General features: G+C 46.8%; 1 protein-coding gene across 1 annotated transcript in view; it reads right to left on the minus strand.

The window, feature by feature from the left end:
* Window positions 1-19,910, minus strand: part of nit2 (nitrilase family, member 2) — a 38,707-nt gene that overhangs the window by 17,251 nt on the left and 1,546 nt on the right. Inside the window, exons 4-8 of the mRNA XM_041889513.2 lie at window positions 19,030-19,121; window positions 18,773-18,866; window positions 9,671-9,745; window positions 8,145-8,223; window positions 266-364 (exon numbers count right to left, since the gene is read on the minus strand). Of these exons, the coding sequence (XP_041745447.1) occupies window positions 266-364; window positions 8,145-8,223; window positions 9,671-9,745; window positions 18,773-18,866; window positions 19,030-19,121 (439 nt within the window). The remainder of the gene's footprint in view (window positions 1-265; window positions 365-8,144; window positions 8,224-9,670; window positions 9,746-18,772; window positions 18,867-19,029; window positions 19,122-19,910) is intronic.

A 19,910-nucleotide genomic window follows, 5' to 3' on the forward strand; every position in this document is an offset into this window, starting at 1 on the left:
TGCTGTGACCCCCAGGCTCTCTAGTACTCACCAGGGGCTAACGACAGTGCTGTGACCCCAGACTCTCCTTAGTACTCACCAGGGGCTAACGACAGTGCTGTGACCCCAGGCTCTCTAGTACTCACCAGGGGCTAACGACAGTGCTGTGACCCCAGACTCTCCTTAGTACTCACCAGGGGCTAATGACAGTGCTGTGACCCAAGGCTCTCTAGTACTCACCAGGGGCTAACGACAGTGCTGTGACCCCAGGCTCTCTAGTACTCACCAGGGGCTAACGACAGTGCTGTGACCCCAGGCCACGTAGGAGGCTGTCTCATCTCTGGCAGGGGAAGCTGTGGCCACGTACACCTGGTTATCAACCGCCCTGGTAGGGAGACAGACAGACAGACAGGAGTCTGAGTTAAAGACCACACACAGCAGTGAATGTTGCTCTACCGTTCATCTGCCATCTGTCTGCCGTTCATTCGGCGTGGTGTGTTTTAGGGACCACCCGCTGGTGGACGTCTGACTGCTAACATTTTTGCGCAATTCAAGTTGAATTTGTCACATGCACAAGTACAGTGAAATGCTTAACTTGCAAGCCCTACCCAACAGCGCAGTATTCAATATCAAAATAGTAGAACTATTACAAAAAACTAAAAACAAACATTTAATAACAAACAAGAGAAATAATAAATAAAAGAGGAAGCTATATACAGGGTCTGGGTCTGGGTCTGGGTCTGGGTCAGGGTCTGGGTCAGGGTCAGTACCAAATTTGCAGAGAAAGACACTGGTAGATACTGTTTGTACATGTAGCCAGGGGTTAGGAAAAAGACACTGGTAGATACTGTTTGTACATTTTACATTTTACATTTTAGTCATTTAGCAGACGCTCTTATCCAGAGCGACTTACAGTTAGCACATACATTATTTTATCGAACCCACAACCCTGGCGTTGCAAACGCCATGCTCTACCAACTGAGCTACATCCCCTGCCGGCCATTCCCTCCCCTACCCTGGACGACGCTGGGCCAATTGTGCGCCGCCCCATGGGTCTCCCGGTCGCGGCCGGCTACGACAGAGCCTGGATTCGAACCAGGATCTCTAGTGGCACAGCTAGCACTGCGATGCAGTGCCTTAGACCACTGCGCCAGGGGTTAGGAGAAAGACACTGGTAGCAGGATAAATAATAATAGTGTAATAAAAGTGTTGGTGTGTGTGTATTTGAGTATGTGGGTGTTAGTGTGAGTCTGTGGGTGTTAGTGTGAGTCTGTGGGTGTTAGTGTGAGTCTGTGGGTGTTAGTGTGAGTCTGTGGGTGTTTGTGTGAGTCTGTGGGTGTTAGTGTGAGACTGTGGGTGTTAGTCCGTGGGTGTTAGTGTGAGTCTGTGGGTGTTATTGTGTGTGGGTGTTAGTGTGAGTCTGTGGGTGTTAGTGTGAGTCTGTGGGTGTTAGAGTGAGTCTGTGGGTGTTAGTGTGAGACTGTGGGTGTTTGTGTGAGACTGTGGGTGTTAGTCCGTGGGTGTTAGTGTGAGTCTGTGGGTGTTTTTGTGTGTGGGTGTTATTGTGAGTGTGTGGGTGTTAGTGTGTGGGTGTTAGTGTGAGGGTGTTAGTGTGAGTGTGTGGGTTTTAGTGTGAGTCGGTGGGTGTTAGTGTGAGTCTGTGGGTGTTTGTGTGAGACTGTGGGTGTTTGTGTGAGACTGTGGGTGTTAGTCCGTGGGTGTTAGTGTGAGTCTGTGGGTGTTTTTGTGTGTGGGTGTTATTGTGAGTGTGTGGGTGTTAGTGTGTGGGTGTTAGTGTGAGGGTGTTAGTGTGAGTGTGTGGGTTTTAGTGTGAGTCTGTGGGTGTTAGTGTGAGTCTGTGGGTGTTTGTGTGAGTCGGTGGGTGTTAGTGTGAGTCGGTGGGTGTTAGTGTGAGTCTGTGGGTTTTAGTGTGAGTCTGTGGGTGTTAGTGTGAGTGTGTGGGTGTTAGTGTGAGTGTGTGGGTGTTAGTGTGAGTCTGTGGTGTTAGTGTGAGTGTGTGGGTGTTAGTGTGTGGGTGTTAGTGTGAGTGTGAGTCTGTGGGTGTTAGTGTGAGTCTGTGGGTGTTAGTGTGAGTCTGTGGGTGTTAGTGTGAGTGTGTGGGTGTTAGTGTGAGTGTGTGGGTGTTAGTGTGAGACTGTGGGTGTTTGTGTGGAGACTGTGGGTGTTTGTGTGGAGACTGTGGGTGTTAGTCCGTGGGTGTTAGTGTGAATCTGTGGGTGTTATTGTGTGAGACTGTGGGTGTTTGTGTGAGACTGTGGGTGTTAGTGTGAGTCTGTGGGTGTTAGTGTGAGTCTGTGGGTGTTAGTGTGAGTCTGTGGGTGTTTGTGTGAGACTGTAGGTGTTTGTGTGAGACTGTGGGTGTTAGTCCGTGGGTGTTAGTGTGAGTCTGTGGGTGTTTTTGTGTGTGGGTGTTATTGTGAGTGTGTGGGTGTTAGTGTGTGGGTGTTAGTGTGAGGGTGTTAGTGTGAGTGTGTGGGTTTTAGTGTGAGTCTGTGGGTGTTAGTGTGAGTCTGTGGGTGTTTGTGTGAGTCGGTGGGTGTTAGTGTGAGTCTGTGGGTTTTAGTGTGAGTCTGTGGGTGTTAGTGTGAGTCTGTGGGTGTTAGTGTGAGTCTGTGGGTGTTAGTGTGAATCTGTGGGTGTTAGTGTGAGTGTGTAAGTGTTAGTGTGTGGGTGTTAGTATGAGTCTGTGGGTGTTAGTGTGAGTGTGAGTGTGTAGGTTTTAGTGTGAGTCTGTGGGCGTTAGTGTGTGGGTGTGAGTGTGTGGGTGTTATTGTGAGTGTCTGGGTGTTATCGTGAGTCTGTGGGTGTTAGTGTGAGTCTGTGGGTGTTAGTGTGAGTCTGTGGGTGTTAGTGTGAGTGTGTAAGTGTTAGTATGAGTCTGGGTGTTATTGTGAGTGTCTGCGTGTTATCGTGAGTCTGTGGGTGTTAGTGCGAGGGTGTGGGTGTTAGTGTGAGCGTGTGGGTTTTAGTGTGAGTCTGTGGGTGTTAGTGTGAGTCTGGGTGTTAGTGGGAGTGTGTAAGTGTTAGTATGAGTCTGTGGGTGTTAGTGTGAGTCTGTGGGTGTTAGTGTGAGTCTGTGGGTGTTAGTGTGAGTCTGTGGGTGTTAGTGTGAGTCTGTGGGAATTAGTGTGAGTCTGTGGGTGTTAGTGTGAGTCTGTGGGTGTTATTGTGTGTGGGTGTTATGGTGAGTGTGTGGGTGTTAGTGTGTGGGTGTGAGTGTGAGGGTGTTAGTGTGAATGTGTGGGTTTTAGTGTGAGTCTGTGGGTGTTAGTGTGTGAATCTGTGGGTGTTAGTGTGAGTGTGTAAGTGTTAGTGTGTGGGTGTTAGTATGAGTCTGTGGGTGTTAGTGTGAGTGTGAGTGTGTAGGTTTTAGTGTGAGTCTGTGGGCGTTAGTGTGTGGGTGTGAGTGTGTGGGTGTTATTGTGAGTGTCTGGGTGTTATCGTGAGTCTGTGGGTGTTAGTGTGAGTCTGTGGGTGTTATCGTGAGTGTGTGGGTGTTAGTTTGAGTCTGTGGGTGTTATTGTGAGTGTGTGGGTGTTAGTGTGAGTCTGTGGGTGTGGGTGTTAGTGTGTGTCTGTGGGTGTTATTGTGAGTGTGTGGGTTTAAGTGTGAGTCTGTGGGTGTTAATGTGAGTCTGTGGGTGTTATTGTGTGTGGGTGTTATTGTGAGTGTATGGGTGTTAGTGTGTGTGTGTTAGTGTGAGTCTGTGGGTGTGGGTGTTATTGTGAGTTTGTGGGTGTTAGTGTGAGTGTGTAAGTGTTAGTGTGAGTGTGTGGGTGTTACTATGAGTCTGTGGGTGTTGGTGTGTGGGTGTGAGTGTGTGGGTGTTATTGTGAGTGTCTGGGTGGTATTGTGAGTCTGTGGGTGTTAGTGTGAGTCTGTGGGTGTTATAGTGAGTATGTGGGTGTGTGCTAGTGTGAGTGTGTGGGTGTGAGTCTGTGGGTTTTAGTGTGAGTCTGTGGGTGTTAGTGTGAGTCTGTGGGTGTTAGTGTGAGTGTGTGGGTGTTAGTGTGAGTCTGTGGGTGTTAGTGTGAGTCTGTGGGTGTTTGTGTGAGACTGTGGGTGTTTGTGTGAGACTGTGGGTGTTTGTGTGAGACTGTGGGTGTTAGTGTGAGTCTGTGGGTGTTAGTGTGAGTCTGTGGGTGTTAGTGTGAGTCTGTGGGTGTTATTGTGAGTGTGTGGGTGTTATTGTGAGTGTGTGAGTGTTATTGTGAGTGTGTGGGTGTTATGTATGAAAATGTATGCACTCACTAACTGTAAGTCGCTCTGGATAAGAGTGTCTACTAAATTACTAAAATGTAAATGTGTTATTGTGAGTCTGTGGGTGTTAGTGTGAGTCTGTGGGTGTTAGTGTGTGGGTGTGGGTGTTATTGTGAGTGTGTGGGTGGGTGTTATCGTGAGTGTGTGGGTGTTAGTTTGAGTCTGTGGGTGTTATTGTGAGTGTGTGGGTGTTAGTGTGAGTCTGTGGGTGTGGGTGTTAGTGTGAGTCTGTGGGTGTTAGTTTGAGTCCGTGGGTGTTAGTGTATTTGTATTTATTATGGATCCCCATTAGTTCCTGCCAAGGCAGCAGCTACTCTTCCTGGGGTTTATTATGGATCCCCATTAGTTCCTGCCAAGGCAGCAGCTACTCTTCCTGGGGTCCAGCAAAATTAAGGCAGTTATACATTTTAAAAACATTACAATACAAAAACATTACAATACATTCATAACAGATTTCAGTGTGTACCCTTAGGCCTCTACTCTACTACCACATGTCTATAACAAAAAATCCATGTGTACGTGTGTGTATAGTGCGTATGTTATCATGTGTTTGTATGCATGTGTCTATGTTTGTGTTGCTTCACAGTCCCCGCTGTTCCATAAGGTGCATTTGCATCTGTTTATTAAATCTAATTTTACTGCTGGCATGAGTTACTTGATGTGGAATAGAGTTCCATGTAGTCATGGCTCTATGTAGTACTGTGCACCTCCCATAATCTGTTTTGGACTTGGGGACTGTGAAGAGACCTCTGGTGGCATGTCTTGTGGGGTATGAGCCAGGAGAGATTGAGATGCATATTATTAATGTTAGCTCTCTGTGTACATCCAAGACCAGCCGTGCTGCCCTGTTCTGAGCCAATTGCTATTTTCCTAAGTTCCTCTTTGTGGCACCTGACCACATGACTGAACAGTAGTCCAGGTGCCACAAAACTAGGGCCTGTAGGATCTGCCTTGTTGATAGTGCTGTTAAGAAAGCAGAGAATCGCTTTATTATAGACAGACTTCTCCCCATCCTAGCTACTGTTGTATCAATATGTTTTGACCATGACAGTTTACAATCCAGGGTTACTCCAAGCAGTTTAGTCTCCTCAACTTGATCAATTTCCACATTATTCATGATTAAAATGATTCGTCCCAAATACAATGCTTTTAGTTTTTGAAATATTTAGGACTAACTTATTCCTTGCCACCCATTCTGAAACTAACTGCAGCTCTTTGTTAAGTGTTGCTGTCATTTCAGTCGCTGTGGTAGCTGACGTGTATAGTGTTGAGTCATCCGCATACATAGACACACTGGCTTTACTCAAAGGCATGTCGTTAGTAAAGATGGAAAAAAGTAAGGGGCCTAGACAGCTGCCCTGGGGAATTCCTGATTCTACCTGGATTTTGTTGGCAAGGCTTCCATTAAAGAACACCCTCTGTGTTCTGTTAGACAGGTAACTCTTTATCCACAATATAGCAGGGGGTGTAAAGCCATAGTTTCAGATATAGCAGGGGGTGTAAAGCCATAGTTTCAGATATAGCAGGGGGTGTAAAGCCATAGTTTCAGATATAGCAGGGGGTGTAAAGCCATAGTTTCAGATATAGCAGGGGGTGTAAAGCCATAGTTTCAGATATAGCAGGGGGTGTAAAGCCATAGTTTCAGATATAGCAGGGGGTGTAAAGCCATAGTTTCAGATATAGCAGGGGGTGTAAAGCCATAGTTTCAGATATAGCAGGGGGTGTAAAGCCATAGTTTCCAGATATAGCAGGGGGTGTAAAGCCATAGTTTCCAGATATAGCAGGGGGTGTAAAGCCATAGTTTCAGATATAGCAGGGGGTGTAAAGCCATAGTTTCAGATATAGCAGGGGTGTAAAGCCATAGTTTCCAGATATAGCAGGGGTGTAAAGCCATAGTTTCAGATATAGCAGGGGGTGTAAAGCCATAGTTTCAGATATAGCAGGGGGTGTAAAGCCATAGTTTCAGATATAGCAGGGGGTGTAAAGCCATAGTTTCAGATATAGCAGGGGGTGTAAAGCCATAGTTTTAGATATAGCAGGGGGTGTAAAGCCACAGTTTCAGATATAGCAGGGGGGTGTAAAGCCATAGTTTCCAGATATAGCAGGGGGTGTAAAGCCATAGTTTCAGATATAGCAGGGGGTGTAAAGCCATAGTTTCAGATATAGCAGGGGGTGTAAAGCCATAGTTTCAGATATAGCAGGGGGTGTAAAGCCATAGTTTCAGATATAGCAGGGGGTGTAAAGCCATAGTTTCAGATATAGCAGGGGGGTGTAAAGCCATAGTTTCCAGATATAGCAGGGGGTGTAAAGCCATCGTTTCAGAATGGGTGGCAAGGAATAAGCTGGGTCAAATCATTCACTAAACCCAAAACCACAACTACATCTTGTAATAAATAATGTGGAAATTGAGCAAGTTGAGGAAACTAAATTGCTTGGAGTAACCCTGGATTGTAAACTGTCATGGTAAAAACATATTGATACAACAGTAGCTTAGATGGGGAGAAGTCTGTCCATAATAAAGTGCTGCTCTGCATTCTTAACAGCACTATCAACAAGGCAGGTCCTACAGGCTCTAGTTTTGTCACACCTGGACTACTGTTCAGTCGTGTGGTCAGGTGCCACAAAGAGGAACTTAGGAAAATGTAAATTGGTTCAGAACATGGCAGCACGGCTGGCCCTTGGATGTACACAGAGAGCTAACATTAATAATATGCATGTCAATCTCTCCTGGCTCAAAGTAGATGAGAGATTGACTTCATCACTACTTGTATTTGTGAGAGGTTTTGACATGTTGAAAGCACCGAGCTGTCTGTTTAAACGACTAGCACACAGCTCAGACACCCATGCATACCCCACAAGACATGCCACCAGAGGTCTCTTCACAGTCCCCAAGTCCAGAACAGACTATAGGAGGCGCACAGTACTACATAGAGCCATGACTACATGGAACTCGATTCCACATCAGGTAACTGATGCAAGCAGTAGAAACAAATAAAAAAAACAGATAAAAATACACGTTATGGACTGTGAAGCAACACAAACATGCAGACACACACATGATAACATACGCTCTATACACACACATACTCATGGATTTTGTGTTGTAGATATGTGGTAGTGGTGGAGTAGGGGCCTGAGGGCACACACTATGGTATAACTGCCTTGATTTAGCCTGAACCCAGGAAGAGCCTTGATGCATCGGTAACGCCTTCCAGACGGGAGCATGGAGAACAGTCCATGTCTTGGGTGGCTGGAATCTTTTGCAATTCTTCAGGCCTTTCTCAGACACCGCCTGACATGTACGTCCTGGATGGCTGGTAGCTCACCCCCAGGGATGTGGTGGGCCGTCTGCACCACCTGGATGGCTGGGAGCTCACCCCCAGTGATGTGGTGGGCCGTCTGCACCACCTGGATGGCTGGGAGCTCACCCCCAGTGATGTGGTGGGCCGTCTGCACCACCTGGATGGCTGGGAGCTCACCCCCAGGGATGTGGTGGGCCGTCTGGGAGCTCACCCCCAGTGATGTGGTGGGCCGTCTGCACCGCCTGGATGGCTGGGAGCTCACCCCCAGGGATGTGGTGGGCCGTCTGCACCGCCCTCTGTAGGGCCTTCCGGTCGCGGACCCCATACCAGATGCTGATACAACCAGTCAGGATGTTCTCGACATGTAGAATCGGTTTGCAAATTACGGCTGGCACTCTGTTCAGGGATGCTAAGTACTCTCGGCCAGCAAACACTACCGGTGTGTCCTTTAGGATGGCATAATACTAACGGTGTGGGCAGAAGAGAGCCAGAGAGCCGGACACAGCAAATGGTTTTAAAATGGAAAATTACTTCATAGAAACTGGTTTCATAAACCTTTGGTCTTCTAAGATGTTCACCAACCTTCCTCTCTGCAGCAGTTCCCAGTGGGCCGGCCCGGTGGTCATGTTGAATGCTCCAGGGTAGACCAACAGCTGACATCCTGATGGAAGACAGATAACCATGACAACAACAACATCCTCACTATCCAGGTCTGCCCACTGTTCATTCATTGCAACTTCAATACATTCCCTTACTCATATTTGTTTTTATATACAGCGCTTTTGGAAAGTATTCAGATCCCTTGACTTTTCCCACATTTTGTTACGTTACAGCCTTATTCTAAAATGGATTAAATATTTTTTTCCCCTCATCAATCTACACACAATACCCCATAATGACAAAGCAAAAACAGGTTTTTAGAAATGTTTGCACATTTATTAAAAATAAAAAACAGATTCAAGTATTCAAACCCTTTACTCAGTACTTTGTTGAAGCACCTTTGGCAGCGATTACAGCCTTGAGTCTTCTTGGGTATGACGCTACAAGCTTGGAACACCTGTATTTGGGGAGTTTCTCCCATTCTTCTCTGCAGATCCTTTCAAGCTCTGTCAGGTTGGATGGGAGCGTCACTGCAGAGCTATTTTCAGGTCTCTCCAGAGATGTTCGATCGGGTTCAAGTCCGGGCTCTGGCTGGGCCACTCAAGGACATTCAGAGACTTGTCCCGAAGCCACTCCTGTGTTGTCTTGTTGGAAGGTGAACCTTCGCCCCAGGTGAACCTTCACCCCAGTCTGAGGTCCTGAGCACTCTGGAGCAGGTTTTCATCAAGGATCTCTCTGTACTTTGCTCCGTTCATCTTTCCCTCGATCCTGACTAGTCTCCCAGTCCCTGCCGCTGAAAAACATCCCCACAGCATGATGCTGCCACCACCATGCTTCACTGTAGGGATGGTGCCAGGTTTCCTCCAGACGTGACGCTTGGCATTCAGGCCAAAGAGTTCAATCTTGGTTTCATCAGACCAGAGAATCTTGTTTCTCATGGTCTGAGAGTCTTTAGGTGCCTTTTGACAAACTTCAAGCGGGCTGTCATGTGCCTTTTACTGAGGAGTGGCTTCCGTCTGGCCATTCTACCATAAAGGTCTGATTGGTGGAGTGCTGCAGAGATGGTTATCTTTCTGGAAGGTTCTCCCATCTCCACAGAGGAACTCTGGAGCTCTGTCAGAGTGACCATCCGGTTCTTGGTCACCTCCCTTGACCAAGGCCCAGCTCCCCCGATTGCTCAGTTTGGCCGGGCAGCCAGCTCTAGGAAGAGTCTTCGTGGTTCCAAACTTCTTCCATTTAAGAATGATGGAGGCCACTATGTCTTGGGGACCTTCAATGCTGCAAAGATATTGGGGTACCCTTCCCCAGATCTGTGCTTCGACACAATCCTGTCTCGGAAAAAAAGTAATAATTTTAGAATAAGGTTGTAACATAACAAAATGTGGAAAAAGTCAAGGGGTCTGAATACTTTCTGAATGCGCTGTACATGCCCCTTTGGGATCCTTTTCTACCTACTATGGTTACAAGGTTTACTTCCACAGCCCAGTGCAGCACAGTCACCACATTACCTTTCTTAGCGTAGAGTTGGGCCAGCTCTGCAAACCTCATGTCATAGCAGATCCCCACACCCACCCTGCAGTATGCTAGAGGAGATATGACAGAGAAGGGACAGGGTTAGAGTTAACCCAATACACAGTAACACAGGGTTAGAGTTAACCCAATACACAGTAACACAGGGTTAGAGTTAACCCAATACACAGTAACACAGGGTTAGAGTTAACCCAATACACAGTAACACAGGGTTAGAGTTAACCCAATACACAGTAACACAGGGTTAGAGTTAACCCAATACACAGTAACACAGGGTTAGAGTTAACCCAATACACAGTAACACAGGGTTAGAGTTAACCCAATACACAGTAACACAGGGTTAGAGTTAACCCAATACACAGTAACACAGGGTTAGAGTTAACCCAATACACAGTAACACAGGGTTAGAGTTAACCCAATACACAGTAACACAGGGTTAGAGTTAACCCAATACACAGTAACACAGGGTTAGAGTTAACCCAATACACAGTAACACAGGGTTAGAGTTAACCCAATACACAGTAACACAGGGTTAGAGTTAACCCAATACACAGTAACACAGGGTTAGAGTTAACCCAATACACAGTAACACAGGGTTAGAGTTAACCCAATACACAGTAACACAGGGTTAGAGTTAACCCAATACACAGTAACACAGGGTTAGAGTTAACCCAATACACAGTAACACAGGGTTAGAGTTAACCCAATACACAGTAACACAGGGTTAGAGTTAACCCAATTCACAGTAACACAGGGTTAGAGTTAATCCAATACACAGTAACACAGGGTTAGAGTTAACCCAATACACAGTAACACAGGGTTAGAGTTAACCCAATTCACAGTAACACAGGGTTAGAGTTAATCCAATACACAGTAACACAGGGTTAGAGTTAACCCAATACACAGTAACACAGGGTTAGAGTTAACCCAATTCACAGTAACACAGGGTTAGAGTTAACCCAATACACAGTAACACAGGGTTAGAGTTAACCCAATACACAGTAACACAGGGTTAGAGTTAACCCAATACACAGTAACACAGGGTTAGAGTTAATGCAGGAAAACTTTAATCCATTTGACCTCATTTCTACCAGCATGTTAAATGTGCAACCAGAGAACCAAAAAAAACTCTAGACCACCTTTACTCCACACACAGAGACGCATACAAAGCTCTCCCTCGCCCTCCATTTGGCAAATCTGACCATAACTCTATCCTCCTGATTCCTGCTTACAATCAAAAACTAAAGCAGGAATAACCAGTGACTCGGTTAATACGGAAGTGGTCAGATGACGCAGATGCTAAACTACAGGACTGACTGGAACATGTTCCGGGATTCATTCGATGGCATTTGTTGGAAATTGTTTAGTGGACTATGAGATAAAACTTATTTAATCATGAACATATAGTTAACATTCTTTGTGGCTAACTGAATTGGGTCATTTCACTGTGTGTGTGTGTGGGTAAAAGAGGGAATCTGATTTAGGGTCAAATTGCTCGCTTTTACTTAAATCCATGGCTGTCCTATCTTATCAGGGACTGAAACTAGCCTGTGGCCTTTTGTCTCTCTCCTCACACAAAGTGATAAAGAGCGGCGCCAGGGGGTTGAACAGAGTTTAACCTAAACATGAGTGTTTTTGCAAGATAAGGGATTGATTGAGTGTATTACTATTGAATCTGAACTGAATGAAAGTCGAATGTAGCCGTCCACCATAGACAAAGGGAGTGGGCGGAGCAATAAAAGAGCGGGAAACTGAGGAGGGAGGGATTTAAAGCTATGGTGTGTGGAGGGCACTATATAAGATGGAGGGAGAGAAGAAGAGGGGGCGCTACTCTGCAGACCGGCCCTCGGCTTTGTTGAAATTGTAATAAAGTCATTCTTAGTTCTACAAAAACTCTGGAAGTATTTTGATTTGTAATAAAGTATAGTGATTATTTTCCACAACTCATTGAGGAGTATCCCACATCAGTCACCGGCTTCATCAATAAGTGTATCGATGATGTCGTTCCCACAGTGACAGTACGTACATATCCCAACCAGAAGCCATGGATTACAGGCAACATCCGCACTGAGCTAAAGGATAGAGCTTCCGCTTTCAAGGAGCGGGACGCTTATAAGATATCCCGCTATAACCTCAGACGAACCATCAAACAGGCAAAGCGTCAATACAGGACTGTGATTGAATCCTACTACACCGGCTCTGACGCTCTTCGGATGTGGCAGGGCTTGCAAACTATTACGGACTACAAAGGGAAACCCAGCCGTGAGCTGCTCAGTGACGCGAGCCTACCAGACGAGCTAAATGCCTTTTATGCTCGCTTCGAGGCAAGCAACACTGAAGCATGCATGAGAGCACCAGCTGTTCCAGACGACCGTGTGATCACGCTCTCCGTAGCAGATGTGCGTAAGACCACCCGAGCTACGGCCTGTTCACCCCGCTATCATCCAGAAGGCAAGGTCAGTACAGGTGGATCAAAGCTGGGACCGAGAGACTGAAAAACAGCTTCTATTCTATTTCAAGGCAACAGGTCATCAGACTGTTAAATAGCCATCACTAGCCGGCTTCCACCCAGTTACTCAACCCTGCACCTTAGAGGCTGCTGCCTCTAAGACATGGAATCACTGGTCACTTTAATAATGGAACACTAGTCACTTTAATAATGTTTACATACTGCTTTACTCATCTCATATGTATATACTGTATTCTATTCTACTGTAATTTAGTCAATGCCACTCCGACATTGCTCGTCCTAATATTGATATATTTCTTAATTCCATCCTTTTACTTTTAGATTTGTGTGTATTGTTGTGAATTGTTAGATACTACTGCACATCTGCAAAATATGTGTATGTGACCAATACAATTTGATTTGATTTTGATTTAAACAGGTCAACATTCACAAGGCCGCAGGGCCAGACGGATTACCAGGACATATACTCAGAGCATGCGCGGACCAACTGGCAAGTGTCTTCACTGACATTTTCAACCTCTCCCTGTCGGAGTCTGTAATACCAACATGTTTCAAGCGGATCACCATAGTCCCTGTGCCCAATAACACTAAGATAACCTGCCTAAATGACTACCGACCCATAGCACTCATGTCTGTAGCCATGAAGTGCTTTGAAAGGCTGGTCATGGCTCACATCCACACCATCATCCCGGAAACCCTAGACCCACTCCAATTCGCATACCGCCCCAACAGATCCACAGATTATGCAATCTCTATTGCACTCCACACCTTTCCCACCTGGACAAAAGGAACATCTATGTGAGAATGCTGTTCATTGACTACAGCTCAGCGTTCAACACCATAGTGCCCACAAAGCTCATCACTAAGCTAAGGACCCTGGGACTAAACACCTCCCTCTGCAACTGGATCCTGGACTTCCAGACGGGACGCCCCCAGGTGGTGAGGGTAGACAACAACACATCTGCCACGCTGATCCTCAACACGGGGGCCCCTCAGGGGTGCGTGCTCAGTCCCCTCCTGTACTCCCTGTTCACCCACGACTGTGTGGCCAAGCACGACTCCAACACCATCATTAAGTTTGCTGACGACACAATGGTGGTAGGCCTGATCACCGACAACGATGAGACAGCCTATAGGGAGGAGGTCAGAGACCTGGCCGTGTGGTGCCAGGACAACAACCTCTCCCTCAACGTGATCAAGACAAAAGAGCTGATTGTGGACAACAGGAAAAGGAGGGCCGAACAGGCCCCCATTCTCATCGACGGGGCTGTAGTGGAGCGGGTCGAGAGCTTCAAGTTCCTTGGTGTCCACATCACCAACAAATGATCATGGTCCAAATACACCAAGACAGTCATGAAGAGGGCACGACAAAGCTTATTCCCTCAGGAGACTGAAAAGATTTGGCATGGGTCCTCAGATCCTCAAAAAGTTATACAGCTGCACCATCCTGACTGGTTGCATCACCGCCTGGTATGGCAACTGCTCGGCCTCCGACCGCAAGGCACTACAGAGGGTAGTGTGTACGGCCCAGTACATCACTGGGGCCAAGCTTCCTGCCATCCAGTACGTATATACTAGGAGGTGTCAGAGGAAGGCCCAAAAAGTTGTCAAAGACTCCAGCCACCCAAGTCATAGACTGTTCTCTCTGCTACTGCATGGCAGGCGGTACCGGAGCGCCATGTCTAGGTCCAAAAGGTTCCTTAACAGCTTCTACCCCCAAGCCATAAGACTCCTGAACAGCTAATCATGGCTACCCAGACTATTTACATTGATTTTACACTGCTGCTACTCACTGTTTATTATCTATGCATAGTCACTTTACCCCTACTTACATGTACAAATTACCTCGACTAACCTGTACCACCACACATTGACTCAGTACCGGTACCCCCTGTATATAGCCTCGTTATTGTTATTTTATTGTGTTACTTTTTTAACTTTCGTTTATTTTGTACATATTCTCTTAACTCTATTTTCTTAAAACTGCATTGTTGGTTAAGGGCTTGTCAGTAAGCATTTCTCTGTAAGATCTACACCTGTTGTATTCGGCGCACGTGACAAATGAAATGTGATTTGATTTGACTAGGTAGGGAATAGGGTGCCATTCTCTGGTCTAAAGTAGTGCACTACGTAGGGAATAGGGTGCCATTCTCTGGTCTAAAGTAGTGCACTACATAGGGAATAGGGTGCCATTCTCTGGTCTAAAGTAGTGCACTACATAGGGAATAGGGTGCCATTCTCTGGTCTAAAGTAGTACACTATATATTTACATTTTAGTCATTTAGCAGACGCTCTTATCCAGAGCGACTACAAATTGGTGCATTCACCCTATAGCCAGTGGGATAACCACTTTACAATTATACTTTTAAATTATTATTTTTTTTTTTGGGGGGGGGGTAGAAGGATTACTTTATCCTATCCCAGGTGTTCCTTAAAGAGGTGGGGTTTCAAATGTCTCCTGAAGGTGGTGAGTGACTCCGCTGTCCTGGCGTCGTGAGGGAGCTTGTTCCACCATTGGGGTGCCAGAGCAGCGAACAGTTTTGACTGGGCTGAGCGGGAACTATGCTTCCGCAGAGGAAGGGGAGCCAGCAGGCCAGAGGTGGATGAACGCAATGCCCTCGTTTGGGTGTAGGGACTAATCAGAGCCTGAAGGTACGGAGGTGCCGTTCCCCTCACTGCTCCATAGGCAAGCACCATGGTCTTGTACGGATGCGAGCTTCAACTGGAAGCCAGTGGAGTGTGCGGAGGAGGGGGTGACGTGAGAGAACTTGGGAAGGTTGAACACCAGACGGGCTGCGGCATTCTGGATGAGTTGTAGGGGTTTAATGGCACAGGCAGGGAGGCCAGCCAACAGCGAGTTGCAGTAATCCAGACGGGAGATGACAAGTGCCTGGATTAGGACCTGTGCCCTTCCTGTGTAAGGCAGGGTCAGTACTCTCCGAATGTTGTAGAGCATGAACCTGCAGGATCGGGTCACCGCCTTGATGTTAGCGGAGAACGACAGGGTGTTGTCCAGGGTCACGCCAAGGCTCTTCGCACTCTGGGAGGAGGACACAACGGAGTTGTCAACCGTGATGGCGAGATCATGGAACGGGCAGTCCTTCCCCGGGAGGAAGAGCAGCTCCGTCTTGCCAGGGTTCAGCTTGAGGTGGTGATCCGTCATCCATACTGATATGTCGGCCAGACATGCAGAGATGCGATTCGCCACCTGGTTATCAGAAGGGGGAAAGGAGAAGATTAGTTGTGTATCGTCAGCGTAGCAATGATAGGAGAGGCCATGTGAGGGATATGACAGAGCCAAGTGACTTGGTGTATAGGGGAGAAAAGGAGAGGGCCTAGAACTGAGCCCTGGGGGACACCAGTGGTGAGAGCACGTGGTGCGGAGACAGCTTCTCGCCACGCCACTTGGTAGGAGCGACCGGTCAGGTAGGACGCAATCCAGGAGTGAGCCGCGCCGGAGATGCCCAGCTCGGAGAGGGTGGAGAGGAGGATCTGATGGTTCACTGTATCAAAGGCAGCAGACAGGTCTAGAAGGACAAGAGCAGAGGAGAGAGAGTTAGCTTTAGCAGTGCGGAGAGCCTCCGTGACACAGAGAAGAGCAGTCTCAGTTGAATGACCAGTCCTGAAACCTGACTGGTTTGGATCAAGAAGGTCATTCTGAGAGAGATAGCAAGAGAGTTGGCTAAAGACGGCAGCCGCTCAATAGTTTTGGAAAGAGAAAAGAAAGAAGGGATACTGGTCTGTAGTTGTTGACATCAGTGGGATCGAGTGTTGGTTTTTGAGAAGGGGTGCAACTCTCGCTCTCTTGAAGACGGAAGGGACATGGCCAGCGGTCAAGGATGAGTTGATCAGCGAGGTGAGGTAGGGGAGAAGGTCACCGGAGATGGTCTGGAGAAGAGAGGAGGGGATGGGGTCAAGCGGGCAGGTTGTTGGGCGGCCTGCAGTCACTAGTCGCAAGATTTTATCTGGAGAGAGAGGGGAGAAAGAAGTCAAAGCATAGGTTGACAAAGTGGTTGACAAAGTCATCCACAGAGAGGGAGGAGGGGGGATTCAGCAGGGAGGAGAATGTGGCAAAGAGCTTCCTAGGGTTAGAGGCAGATGCTTGGAATTTAGAGTGGTAGAAATTGGCCTTAGCAGCAGAAACAGATGAAGAAAATGTAGAGAGGAGGGAGTGAAAAGATGCCAGGTCGGCAGGGAGTTTAGTTTTCTTCCATTTCCGCTCCGCTGCCCGGAGCTCTGTTCTGTGAGCTCGCAATGAGTCATCAAGCCACGGCGCTGGAGGGGAGGACCGAGCCGGCCGGGAGGATAGGGGACACAGAGAGTCAAAGGATGCAGAAAGGGAGGAGAGGAGGGTTGAGGAGGCAGAATCAGGAGATTGGAGGGAGAAGGATTGAGCAGAGGGAAGAGATGATAGGATGGAAGAGGAGAGAGTAGTGGGAGAGAGAGAGCGAAGGTTGCGGCGCGCGTTACCATCTGTGTAGGGGCAGAGTGAGTAATGTTGGAGGAGAGCGAGAGAGAAAAGGATACAAAGTAGTGGTCGGAGACATGGAGGGGAGTTGCAGTGAGATTAGTAGAAGAGCAACATCTAGTAAAGATGAAGTCAAGCGTATTGCCTGCCTTGTGAGTGGGGGGGGATGGTGAGAGGGTGAGGTCGAAAGAGGAGAGGAGTGGAAAGAAGGAGGCAGAGAGAAATGAGTGAAATGTAGACGTAGGGAGGTTGAAATCCCCCAAAACTGTGAGGGGTGAGCCATCCTCAGGAAAGGAGCTTATCAAGGCGTCAAGCTCATTGATGAACTCTCCAAGGGAACCTGGAGGGCGATAGATGACAAGGATATTAAGCTTAAATGGGCTAGTGACTGTGACAGCGTGGAATTCAAATGAGGAGATAGACAGATGGGTTAGGGGAAAAATCGAGAATGACCACTTGGGAGAGATGAGGATTCCTGTGCCACCACCCCTCTGACCAGATGCTCTCGGGGTATGCGAGAACACATGGTCAGACGAGGAGAGAGCAGCAGGAGTAGCAGTGTTTTCAGTGGTAATCCATGTTTCCGTCAGCGCCAGGAAGTCGAGGGACTGGAGGGTAGCATAGGCTGGGATGAAGTCAGCCTTGTTGGCAGCAGAACGGCAGTTCCAGAGGCTGCCTGAGACCTGGAACTCCAGGTGTGTGGTGCGTGCAGGGACCACCAGGTTAGAGAGGCAGCAGCCACGCGGTGTGAGGCGTTTGTGTAGCCTGTGCGGAGAGGAGAGAACAGGGATAGGCAGAGGCATAGTTGACAGGCTGCAGCAGATGGCTACAATAATGCAGAGGAGATCGGAATGAAATGAACTAAACATCTGGGAAAGGAGAGAGCAGGCCTCCCTCACCAAAAAAATAATAATATAACTCTCCCAACTTCCACCTCAGAAACTATAATTGTTTCACTGAACCACCCGAATAAAACTCTCCCAACTTCCACTTTAGAAATTAGAATTGTTGTAAACTACAGCAGACTGTTATCAGTAGCTGTAATTAAGTACAGCAGCTACCAACCACCTAACGTTAATGCCTCGGATAATGAGGTTAGAAAAACAGCTGAATGGTAGCAGCTAGCTGGCTCAATCACAGGTACTCTTAAGCATGAAATAACATTGGAAACAACTAACCACAGTTGCTAAAAGTTACCAGTAGCTACCCGCTAGCTAGCTAGCTAGCTTTGTTGGTCCAAGTAGTGGGTAAGCTAGCCTCGTGCTTTGCCGGGGTCTGCCGAATACAATACTTACCTACAATAATTACCTACAATAACCTACAATAACTACCTGAGTAAGCTACCTATAATACCAAACTACAATACCTACCTACAATCTAAATACATGGTTTAAGCTTAACTCAACACCATATAAGAAGCCAAGCTTACCTTTCATAACGCAGCAATGATTAAACGTTGGGTAGCTAGCACAAAGATATTGTATTTAGCTACTACAGTACAGCCAGCTGGTAGTGTTGGCTAGCTAGCAATGGCTGCTGTGTTGACTTTGTTTGAAAAACGGGCGTCGCTGCGAACGAATGTAGCTGGCTAAAAGGATATTGTTTTTAGTTGCTACCGTTGCTAATAGCTACTCGCTAGCTAATCCAGGAGGTGAGTTAGCTAGCTAGCTTCGTGCTACACCCGGCACCGCCGAATACAAAAGTAACCTACAATAACTACACAACAGCTACCCACAACAGCCCACGATGCCTACCTATACTACTTAATAATATACAGCCCACGATGCCTACCTATAGTACCTAACTACAATCTAAATACATAGTTTAAGCCTTACTCGACAAAGCCCAAGCTATGTATAAAGCCAAACTGGCAGACTGCAATCAGTAGCCGTAATTAAGTACAGCAGCTACCAACCACCTAACGTAGGGAATAGGGTGCCATTCTCTGGTCTAAAGTAGTGCACTATATAGGGAATAGTGTGCCATTCTCTGGTCTAAAGTAGTGCACTATATAGGGAATAGGGTGCCATTCTCTGGTCTAAAGTAGTGCACTATATAGGGAATAGGGTGCCATTCTCTGGTCTAATGTAGTGCACTACATAGGGAATAGGGTGCCATTTGGGACGCAGTTTAGAGACTCACGTGTGTCGAACACTGACAGGTTGCTCCCTGGGCTCAGTGTCTCCGACTCCTGGAAACGGATCTTCCCTGGAACGTCGATGTCAAATAGGTGGATCTTCAAGAGGAATCATGGTAAACATAAAGACAGAGAATGTACTCAAATACAGCCAGTGTCCTGTCAAAGCATTTCTCCCCTCATAAAGTTGGAGTCATACTGTATGTATGTGTTATACGTGTTTTGTAATGCATATGTCCCTTGCTCCTGTTCCTGTTCCCACCTTCCTGTGTTTGAGCACCAGGCTGCCGTCAGGTCCAAACACTGGACACGTGTTATACAGCTTCCCTCCATCATCCTCCTCAGGGATGGAGCCTGAATACACCAACACCTCTCATTAACACATCACAGCCCACTGTTTAACACACCTCTCATATTAACACACCTCTCATATTAACACACCTCTCATATTAACACACCTCTCATATTAACACACCTCTCATTAACACATCACAGCCCACTGTTTAACACACCTCTCATATTAACACACCTCTCATATTAACACACCTCTCATATTAACACACCTCTCATATTAACACACCTCTCATATTAACACACAGCTCATATTAACACACCTCTCATATTAACACACCTCTCATATTAACACACCTCTGATATTAACACACCTCTCATATTAACACACCTCTCATATTAACACACCTCTCATATTAACACACCTCTCATATTAACACACCTCTCATATTAACACACAGCTCATATTAACACACCTCTCATATTAACACACCTCTCATATTAACACACCTCTCATATTAACACACCTCTCATATTAACACACCTCTCATATTAACACACCTCTCATTAACACATCACAGCCCACTGTTTAACACACCTCTCATATTAACACACCTCTCATATTAACACACCTCTCATATTAACACACCTCTCATATTAACACACAGCTCATATTAACACACCTCTCATATTAACACACCTCTCATATTAAATAATAATAATAATAATAATATTAACACACCTCTCATATTAACACAGCTCATATTAACACACCTCTCATATTAACACACCTCTCATATTAACACACCTCTCATATTAACACACCTCTCATATTAACACACAGCTCATATA

Source organism: Coregonus clupeaformis, unplaced genomic scaffold (assembly GCF_020615455.1).
Source record: "Coregonus clupeaformis isolate EN_2021a unplaced genomic scaffold, ASM2061545v1 scaf0028, whole genome shotgun sequence".
Lineage (NCBI taxonomy): Eukaryota > Metazoa > Chordata > Actinopteri > Salmoniformes > Salmonidae > Coregonus > Coregonus clupeaformis.